This window comes from Heliconius melpomene, chromosome 12, assembly GCF_056956725.1.
Source record: "Heliconius melpomene rosina isolate 202511_hmr_F chromosome 12, ASM5695672v1, whole genome shotgun sequence".
Classification (NCBI taxonomy): domain Eukaryota; kingdom Metazoa; phylum Arthropoda; class Insecta; order Lepidoptera; family Nymphalidae; genus Heliconius; species Heliconius melpomene.
In genome coordinates, this window is record NC_140400.1 from 9,961,815 (window position 1) to 9,973,403 (window position 11,589).

The 11,589-nt window shown below is 32.7% G+C and overlaps 1 protein-coding gene across 1 annotated transcript; it reads left to right on the forward strand.

The window, feature by feature from the left end:
- The first annotated feature begins 367 nt into the window (after nt 1–367).
- Nucleotides 368–2,387, forward strand: LOC146533810 (larval cuticle protein LCP-17-like). Its single transcript, XM_085194334.1, has 4 exons — nt 368–466; nt 657–857; nt 1,428–1,532; nt 2,121–2,387. The coding sequence occupies exons 1-4, from the start codon at nt 464–466 to the stop codon at nt 2,229–2,231; spliced, it is 420 nt and encodes a 139-aa protein (XP_085050460.1). The 5' UTR covers nt 368–463; the 3' UTR covers nt 2,232–2,387.
- The last annotated feature ends 9,202 nt before the right edge of the window (nt 2,388–11,589 follow it).

Sequence of the window (11,589 nt, forward strand, 5' to 3'; positions counted from 1 at the left end):
TTAATATTGTGGGTTACCAAACATCACATGTATATAAGGCTTAAAAATAATATATATATAAATTTGTCAATATGTTGTCAGAGTCTATATGTATCATTGAAAATACACTTAATTTTTTCTTGAATAATTAGAACTGATAGTAAAATATTTTTGAAAAGAGATCGTTACTCATTAGCGATAGATATAGTACTAAAATTCTTCTTAAACACCTAATATATTATTTAATAATACTTAAAAATTAAAAGGTTATTCAATGTTTTATCATTGTGAACCCAAGGCAGTAGGTATTAAAGTGTCTAATATTTTTTTCTGCATCTAATAACTTTGGACGGACGCGACAAGTTCACGCAAAACAAGAAGCTAATGTATTCGCATCTCGACTCAGGTATTACCTATATAAAGGCTTTGGCGAAATTTTGAAATCAGACTGACACTCATCAGCTCCGATAACCCACTAAACAAAATGGTAAGAGAGCTTCCTTAGTATAATATTACATATCTACTACTATCAATAATTTATATTATAATCTTATGTATTTGGTTCATTTCACTATTAATAGAGATATTTCTTTTGATTTCTCAACAAAAAAATCAAATAATTATAAATTTTCTAATAATTATTTAACCAATTATAATCCATAATATTATTCTTCCAGAAATTCTTAGTAGTTCTCGCCGTCGCCGTGGCCTGCGCCGCCGCTGATGTTGCTCACATCGTAAGGAGCGACGAATCCCAGGCACCCATCGTCAAATCCGCCTACGAAATCAGCCCCGAGGGACACAGCTTCCAATACGCTTACGAAACCGCCAACGGTATCTACTCTGAAGCTGATGGTGTCTTGAAGAACTCCAACTCTGTAAGTTGCTTACTATAATGTTCTAAATAACACATTTTAAAAGTTAAAAGTGTTTTTTTAAAATTGTTCTATTAATTTAATTGAACTTATTAAATGGAAGGGGTCATATTATAAGATATTTAAAAATGTTAGAAATCATTGATACTATTTCTCATTTCTATCGCTTATTTAGAAGCACCTGTATTTAGAACATAGAAGTAATAAATTTGACCTCCGCAAGGTAGATGGTCTTTACTCTTAATTTACAATTGATTACATTAAGTTGGGGCTTCAAAGAGTATTTTAATGACTCAATATTTGTAACAGGAGGGCGTACTAGCAAATTATTCGTTTAATTAACAATAAATTTTACTTAGGCGCAAGCAGATTGGTTTTATATATAGCTAGCGACCCAAATTCGGCTTCGATCGTTTAAGCCTACTATTATATCACAACCAAATTACACACAATTTTTACATAAATTCTAGTATAAACAGGAGTAGACATCCATTCTCACCAACTTTTACATTATTAATATAATTAATTGTTTGATAAAATATATTGTAAACTTAATTATTTATTATTTCCCAGGACTACCCCGCTCTTGAAGTTAAGGGATCAGTCAAATATAACGCTCCCGACGGTACCCCAGTCAGCCTACAATGGATTGCCAACGAGAACGGATACCAAGCATCTGTAAGTAGAATTTACTTTTGATAATTGATATTGATTGACAACTGCTCTATTTTTACATGTCAAAAAAGTAAAGTATAATCACTAGTCCTCTCTATTGATCGACAGAAACTTTATAAAAAATATAGAATAAAAAATGAAATTCCTTGAAAAGTTTAACATTAACGATCTCATATATAAACTTAATAAACCTTGATCTTTTCATTGTTACAATAGTATATCGTTAGGTAGTACCACCGTCTGACGTAACTGATTAATATTGTTGTATTCCAAATTTATTGTTTTTATTTATTTAGTATTATAATAGTCAAGATTATTTATTGATTGTTTATATTAAACGAAATTAAAGAGACATTTCCAATCAAAATTTTGTTATAAATAACATTAGAAAACCCAGAAGGAAGTCGATCCCTTTCGAAAGGCGGGGCCTTTTCAAAAAATGACCAAGTTAATTCCTAAGTGTGGTTTAGTAAAAGTGTAAAATAGTTTTTATTTTTCAATGAATGGACACTTTTCTACTACCTAACTAACTAACTTGATATTCATATGTTAAAATATAGTATAAGAATTATAAACGCTTATTGTTCACAGGGAAGCCACATCCCCCAACCACCACCAATCCCTGAGTTGATCCTCCGCAGTCTCCAATACATCGAATCTCACCCACCAGCGGTCGAGCGCGTCGTCGCCAAGAAAGTCTAAATCTATACTATATCTTTAGTATAGTATTACAACACCTGCTATAGAATAATTGTTGGACCTTCGATTTTACCATGTTTTTGTTTGTTTTTCATTTTTTTACCAAGCATCGTGAAATGTTAGAAACGAGCTGGCAATAAAGTGTAATATAAAAATTTATGTTTCTTTTCCTTCTTTTTTTGGTATTCATCGTGTGGTATTGAGTTATTTTATATTCTGATTAAATTTTTACGAAATAACTTTAAAAGATAATGCTCTAAAAATAACTGAGTGAGTAGAACCTTGAACTCTTTGGAATCATTAAAATGTTTAGTATTCGATAGTTGTTTACTTGAATCAGCTATTTTTTTATAAATCTTAAAACAAAACATATTATATAAATTATTTAGTCATTAAAAAAATACATTTATTGAATAATGCCTATTTACGATATTTACTATAACAATAGTAAAAAAATATTATTTCATAAAATGAACAATTGAACTTACTCGTACATAGCTTAAATGATTTGAAAGGAGTAGTATATGTACCTATAAACATAAAGCGAAAGTTAATTATCTATCTTCTATATATATAAAATCGAAAGGTCACTCACTCATCACGAAATCTCAGAAACTACATGTGCTAGAAATCTCAAATTTTGCATACGAGTTATTTATAGGACATAGGTGCTCGCTAAGACGGGAATTTGCAATATTCGACTTCTAAGGAGTTATTTTTGGGGTCGAAAGTTTGTATGAAACTTCGGTACTACAAATGCTAGGAGTCTCAAATTTTGCATAGACGTCACTAGGACGTAGTCATGGAGACAGAAATTAATAATAACATAGTTCACGCGGGTGAAACCGCGAGCGGGCCGCTAGTACATTAATAAAATTTTAGAATATTGATTTATTAGGTAGTACTTAATAACCTATTCTATATAATATTTCTACTTTTACTAGTCGAAAGTATTTCTTTGAAATCTTACTCCTCCTAGCCTGTTAAATCTACAGCTCTGACATTTTGCAGGAACGTTGTGGACAACACGAAGTCGATTAAAAATAAGAAAAAAATCTAAAAGAAATACTCTCCAGATTTTCTTTATGTTAGTTACAGAGCAGAGGTCATGCCACACAATTTGTGGGTAGAAAGGTTAGAACTCGGGTTAAACTCCCTCGTCATCTAAAGGTATGATGGTAATGGCCAATAATGGTAGCAATAAGATGAATGGATATAAAATTACCCTGGTCTTTTATCGTCCTCTCAAGCGTACATTAAAATTCTTTAGGAAATTCTTCGTGATACAAGTATAAGGTCAGTTTGTTTGTATTGTAATATGATCTCGTAGATGATTTCATTTGTTCCTTTATACTTGTGGTTATATTAGTTTCATCCTAGCTATGTATAGTAAAATAAATAAGATTGCAGAACCAGATGGTCGTGGGTTCGATCCCCACTCGGAGAATGAACCCAGAGAATACATTCGTATTTTCTTATGCTTATAAATGTATATTACTTTTATAAACTTTAAAATTCAAAGTTTTCTCACGTTATTCAAAATACACTAGCCATAATAACAAGCCATGAACTTTTCTTTCGACTTGCATCGTGCAGCTGCAGAAAATTGATAGACGAGAACATAGAATATTTTATGTAAAAAAAAAAAATCACTACGCCCATTTTCCGCTTCCCTTTTTTTTATTGAATCAGTGAATCCCGCAGGATAAGCAGATAGAATAAACTTTAAAATGATAATGGTATCAGAACACTTAAGTAATTCTGATTAATTAACAAATATTTGTTTAGTTTAAGCGGACAAAGCCGCGTGCGGGTCGCTAGAAATATCTTTATATATATTTTTTTTTCACTTTTATCACAAATACAAACTGTAGATTGTATTTCAAACACAAATGGTTATTGTATTCCAATGTAAAATAATAAGCCATTAGGATGCCGACATGGTTCCGACTGTCATTCGAAAAATCTTATCTGTCGATGTCATATTACTTATACATATATGTATGTGCTATATGTATATCTTTTCTCATACTGATTCAAAATCCTAGATTTTTTTACTATTTAAGATCTTAAGAATTATCATTTATCGGTATTCATCATATTATTATAATAAATGCCAAAATATGTCTTTGTAAATGCCAAATTAATTTTGATTAAAATGACTTAAATTTGACCTCATCATTTCCTGATTGAATAATATTTAATATCGTGGTACAATCTTTTTCTTTCTCCTTTTTTTGTGATAATTGCTGAACTGACACATTCGGAACATTATAGATAAAGAACTACAAATATATATTTGCCTAAAGCAATGGAGTCATTGAGAAAGTATTGTCAAAACATTTTGTTCACCGCTTTCCATCAGTATCCAAGATGTTACATGTTGAGTGACGGAACTCATTGCTACACTCTATATTTTCAGAACAGGAAAATAAAAGTAATTAATACTCCCGAATGGGCATCGAACCCATAACCAAAGCATTGTACGTGTGTGCATTTTATGTGCAGTTCTTAGCAGAGAAATAGAACTTATTCAATATGAATATATGGAAAGCAACATATGGCATTTCAGTACCAAATAGCCGAAACACTTAAAAAAGAATGACTTATTACTAAATACTCCACACCTACAATAAAAAATATATTTTATGAAACGAAAATTTATTTGTTGCTTATTTATGTAGAAAACCAAATAAATGATGCTTCTCATCATCACGTTAATGGTTTTAATGTAACCCACTGATGTACCCGCAATCAGTTTCCTCGGGCACTTAGACTTAGTCACATACAGTAATTGTACTTGTAGTTGTTTTTATTTATAGACGAGGTGAAACTAGGGATAAAAGCTAAGTTGCTATATATAATGGCTTAGTTTGTTTATAGGTATTAAGTTCAAAGATTTCTCATATTATTATATTGTTATTAATGAGGTGCGTTGCCTAATGTTAGTCGCGTGATAATAATTTATTTGAATACGCGACCCGCCTCTATATTGCAAAATTTAAGCAAAACTTTATAATATATATTTTTGGCCAAAGTATCCTATATCTTATAAAACAAAGTCGCTTTTCGTGTCTGTCTGAACTTTCTAACTCTTCTTCTTCTAAACCACCCAACGGATTTTTATGCGGTTTTCACCATTAGGTCGAGTATTTTTAAGGGAAGGTTTATATATAGTTTATTATTTGCACATTCTTATGTAAATTAACATAAATACGATAAATGTGTCTAAAGTCCTACCCGTTGAGACACTTTCGCGCATGCGCTGCTTTAATAGTAAGTACTACATGAAAAAAATGTACTGGAGTATTGTTCCTCTTAATAAGATCTACAAAAAAGTCCGCGAGAGCATATTTTTATCTTTTAAGGATAACGTGTAGTGATCATATTTCTGTCTAAAAATAGTAATTTCAATATATTTTTTATTGTGAGGGATATTTTTCCATAATGGTATTAATCCTTATCCTTTAAAATACTTTATTAATTTTCTACGTTAAACGAAGATAAAAGTTGCTTTTTACAGAAAATCGAAATTGCGAATAGTTTTAGAGAAAAACGCATTTAATTGTTGACACATCACGCCGTTGACTCATCAGCTGTACCGACTCAAGTTTTACTTATCCCTTACTCTCAGCATATACATAAGTATGTTAGTTACGTTGGCCATTTAATGTAGATGAACTGTCTTTTACTGTTTTTTCATTTTAATAAGTACTTTAGAAGTTATTAAAATACTAAAACATCCTTGCTGCGAAACGCGCCTCGCGACGTTTTGCTTATTTATACAAGCGCGTCATGAGCAGTCATCAGTGGTTCAGTGGTAGAATGCTCGCCTGCCACGCGGGCGGCCCGGGCTCGATTCCCGGCCGATGCATTCTATTTAATTTTCCTCACAGGCAGCCACGTAGTGCCTACCCAACCGGTGTCGCTGTTTTAACAGCATTAACCACAAGCTCGAAAAAAAACCCGCCTGCCTCTATAGCGAAGAAGATTTAGATGCGTAATATGTGAAATATTGGATAATTTCAGTTAAATGTATTATTTCAGCGCGATATTGGTTTCATAATTTTTGTATTAGTCATTAGTAGGTAGGTTTTTGTTTATAATTTCTTCCGTTTAAAAATAGTCATTTAAATATCTAAAAATAGTCATTTAAATATATTTTAATAAGTACTTGAAAAGATTAGTAGCACAGATTTAAAATTACAGTACTAAAAAATCCTTGCTGATTAACGGTTCGCCGCCCACCACGCGTCCGTCGTGCCCCGCACCATTTTGCTTATAATAGTGAATCCGCCGCACCCGCCTGGCTTCTTTCCCCCGGGCATGGAAGAAAGGCCTGCTCATTATGCTGCTGAGGGATACCGATCTATAATCCTTCTTAGTACGGTCGCCAAGCTGTTCGAGAAGTTACTCCTCTCACTTCTTCAGTGACACATCCACCCACAAAGCGAGCAGTTTGGCGAGCGGGTATACCACTCTGGGTAAACTACGCAACAGTGATCAACCGAGAGAGAGTGTGAGTGTGCAATAGCAGTCTTCCTTTACGTAGCACGCGTATTCAACCGCGTCTGGCACCCGGGCTTACTTCATAAAGTGCTCAGAGCGGGCACCCCCCAGCACGTCGCGCATGTCTTTGCCGCTCTGCTTTGTAAGTGACAGGACATTTTGCATGAGAGTTGAGAGTGCTAGCAGCGACCCGATCGCTGATGTTGTCCCAGTCAGAATTTTGTCACCTGCTCTCTACGCACTATACATTGATGACATCACAATGCCCTAGCGAGTATTACTCAACGAGGAATCCTGTAGGTCGTACGGAACCTCACGCTCCGGCGAGTGACGCAGGCACCATACTACGTGAACACCACGCGCCACTCACCGCAACCTAAAAATAGAAACCCTAGAGGTACACATTGGTCGCCTCGCGTCCAACGTATTCCGTTGCACCGGTGTATCGGGTCACCTGCACCTAAGGAGCAGCACTCCGCATACCCGGCCGCCCGAGGTCAGACGTCTTCTTCCGAGGGACTTTCTATCCTCCTCCAAATCCGACTCATGAGCAGTCATCTTGGTCGTTTAATCTAGGCCTTCCTCAAGAAACCGAGTGTTCAATTCCAATCCCCTCCCCTTCCATGTAAAGCAGGTTTTCGCTTGGGACCACGGTCGGACCAACGCTCTGATGTCGTTCTGAGCTACTACGGAGATGGCCGAGAGAATGCTTCAATTCTGCGCCTGGCAAAGTAAATTCAGAAGTGATTGCACGTATTTTGGAGTTATCCAATAATTATAATGTATTTCCACGCGACATAGTTGGTTACATCTTTCGTTTAAGTATTTTTGGGTAAGAGAATAGTAGGTAGTCTGTTGTTTATAATTTCTTTCGTTTAAGTTTTCTGTTATTTGTGTTATTTATTTGTGTTTATTTTAAAACAATTGGAAAATCCTTATTAAAATTACGAAAATGCGGGTTGCATTAGGGTTTAATTAATTTTCACATTATCTTAAGTGCTTTGCAAACATACATTATATGAATAATTCAGTAGTAAAAGCGGGCGAAGCCGCAAGGGGGTCGCTAGTTATTTATATAAATGGCATTTTTTAATAATAATATACAAAAGATTTTATGAGTTCTTGGTTTCTAGGATTTCATAACTTAATAAAAAATGATACTCTTCTTTTTTTAACCGACTTCTGTAAGAAAAGGAGGTTATCAATTCGACTGTATCTTTTTTTTATTTTTTTTTAAGTTTGTTACCTCATAACTTTTGACTGGGCGAACCGATTTTGATATTTTTTTTTTTATTTGAAAGGTGAACCTTCCCGAATGGTCCCATTTTTTTTGGTCCATGTCTGACAATGGTATTGAGAAAATCACATAAGTCTTAAATTTGCATTAGGTATGTGCGCGACAAATAGACGAATAACTCAATGTCGCGCAAACCGATTTTGATGATTCTTTTTTTATTTGAAAGGATATACTTCAAGGATAATTTAGTGAAAGTTTGGCTAGGTTCCGATTATGGAATCCGGTGAAAATTGAGAAAGTTTGTTTTTTTTTGGTAAAAAATTGATTATACTGTAATAGTTACAAGCAAAAACTTTTTAACTCGATGTCAGAAGTGAGATTCCTGATCGTTACATTTCTTTTCAACCAACCTCAAAAAAGAGGACGTTCTCATTTTCAACCAACTTCAAAAAAGGGAGATTCCCAATTCGCCCGAATACTTTATATGTATGTTCTTGTCAATATACCAAAATGTTACTTTGCGCAAAAATAATACCTAATTAAATGAAGTTTTACATGGGACAACCACAATCACTACCACCACCATCACCACTCGTTCCAGAACCATCATTTTAAGATCTACCCATCACTTAAAATCGTAAAATAAATTAATTTTTAACAAAAACAAAAACCGACTTCTAACAACGAACTAAAAAGTGAAAAATAATTTTACAAAGATTTTATAATTTTGAAGTCGGTGCTCAGTAGAACAAACAGGCTTAGTAATTAGATATTGTAGTAAAGGTGTTGTAGCATTAGTTTGACACCGACTTCAAAATTATAAAATCTTTGTAAAATTATTTTTCACTTTTTTGTTCGTTGTTAGAAGTCGGTTTTTGTTTTTGTTAAAAATTAATTTTCTGTCCCTGTTAAAGACAGTGCTGTGAGAGGCGCACTTAAATAACCGGGAACGATTGATAGTTGTACAAGAGTTTTCCACGAATATTTTCTAAGACCATTTTTGATTGTTAGTACCTGTTACCTGGCGCATCACACAAGCGGGAGAATGTAAAAACGGTAGGTTGTGGGTTCGATTTCCTTTCGACAGTAAACTATACTGATAAATCGATAAATGTTTCATTTAATAGCAAAAATGCTAGTCTTGTTCTTGGATCAAGAACCACATGCCAAATGTGGTCTTGTTTCTGACGATGCATATTGTAAGGTCACTCTGAAACCCTCGCCACCGAAGGGCTGGACCCTTGGCCCGTTTTTATTTTAATCAAATTTGAGAATGTAAAAATAAGGACTACGGCATAATAGGTATAAATATACAATTAGATAAATTTTCCCTTTATAAAAATAGTTACAAAGCTTTTTTTTTAGTTTTGAGACCTAATTGAAAGTGTCTAGCAAACTTTCCATTGTGCATTGTACCGAAATGAACAGTTAAAAATATATTTTAATTGATTTTAAAGTTATTTGCTGGTTTGTTTCAATATTTATACAATTTTATAAATATTTTGGCTCCCCATTTTTTGGTCCATATATTCGTTCGATATAATTTATATTCGAGCTTTTATCATCCGCCTAATGAAAAATACCTGTCAAGTGCGAGTCAGTCTCGCACACCGAGGGCTCTGTACCCATTTTAGGAAGTACAACTTATAAAAATTGCCAAACTTAAATTCCCGGGCGTGTGTATTAATTTTTTAATGAAATGAACTATAAATATAACAATATTGCTAGAAAATTAAATATCATCGATAATATTTTTTTCTTATATATATTCCATGTATTATTGACACCAATCCTTTACAATTTTATTATAAGTATAGATAATTGTAAATTTTAAGATATTTGAATCCATTATAATTGTAGTAATTTTAACAAAATTAGAAACACGGAACATGCACATGTATTAATATTAATTATTTTATGCAATAAGCTTGCTATAAGATTTATTAGCTTTTAAAGCTATATTTATTTCTTATAAAGATGTACAAAGACATATTACTTACGTATATCATTTGAATCAGCTTAAAAATAATTTATTATTTAAACGTTATCCTCAAGCCGAAAATATGTTATTTTATGATGATTTCCTTATAAAAATATAATTTTAAACAATAATTTATTAGTAACTTTTTGTACTCATACAAGAAGTCAGACTATTTTGTCAGCTCATCTATAATTCCCTCGCCCAAAATCAAAACGGGTTTTTTAAACTACCTTTTTATGTTTCTGAGTAATATTGTGACCTATTGACATATATCCTTATTTTTTTGTATGAATCAAATGGAAAATTCATTTATAATAAAATTAATAATAAAATATATTACGACGAAATTTATAATAAAATATATTACGACTAAAGTATAATTTTTGCAACATCATCATGACATATGTACTCTTTTATGAACTACACTTGATGATTTCGGATTCAAATTTGAGGCTTTTATAATTAGAAATTATAGCCCAGTTAGGAAGGCTCGACTGTACACTGATGCACGATAGTTATCGATTCGATTATTCGTAAGATTTTTTTTTGCTATAAAAAAATATGTAATAACGGTGTAATTAAATAGTAATTAAATACTTTTTTAAATTATATTGTTATTAAAAAACTAAAGTAATGTAAATTAGCAAATTAATAAAATATATTTAGTTCAAGCGGGCGAAGCCACAAACGGGTCGCTAAGTCACTATTGCATTGAGATAATGATTAAATTAATTGTTAGCAGACAAAGAGAAACTTATGACAAATGACATTGTACTTCAACTTCATGTGTAGGTTCAAGGAATCCTAATTTTCGACTCATCTTCTACAACTGCAGCGGCACAGCATCTAACTGTAAATAGGACGGTTATGGGTTCGATTCCCAGTCAGGAGATTGAAACGTTTATATTTTCTTCGCTCTGGAAAGAAAACAAAAGGTGGGTACGGAGTGTTTTAACACAATGTTCGCTTTTCCTATTTTCCTTTATATGATACATATTTTATATCGTAACGTAATTTCCGAAGGATACTTTTATTAACATCATAATTTTTAGTTTTAAATTAAATAGTACCTACTAGCTAGAGATTTTCTTAATCCCAACGGACTAATAAAGAATACTTAAAATAAATAATTTGAAAATATTTATTAAAACTATGAAAAAAATCTCTCGAGAGCTTACTTTAATTGAACACATTTAACATCTGTAACCTACATCTCCTTATATATTAATTAAGTCTACGTTATTAATCACTTTTTATAGACTTTTCTTAATTTATTTAAGCTTTCGTCCTATATCTTCTATCTATCGATTGTCTAATTGATCAAAGAACTAACTAGAGCTTATTCGTACAATTGAAGTTCCTTTAAAACTAATTTCATAAATATGCCTACCTATTATTATTTTTTTCAGCTGCGTGCTGAATCTCGCACTCAACAGAGTTGACAGAGGGGACCTAGTGTTATGACACTCCGCTCCCGAATTTCCGCAAAATTCTGGAGGCATTACGTGTTGAGTGGCGGAACGATTTTTAGAATGAATAATAGTACCAACAGCTATCACCTACTATTATAATTTATTAAAAATCCACCGTTCTCCATGTAAAACCAACAAATCACGTTCACCTTGTAAAAAAAA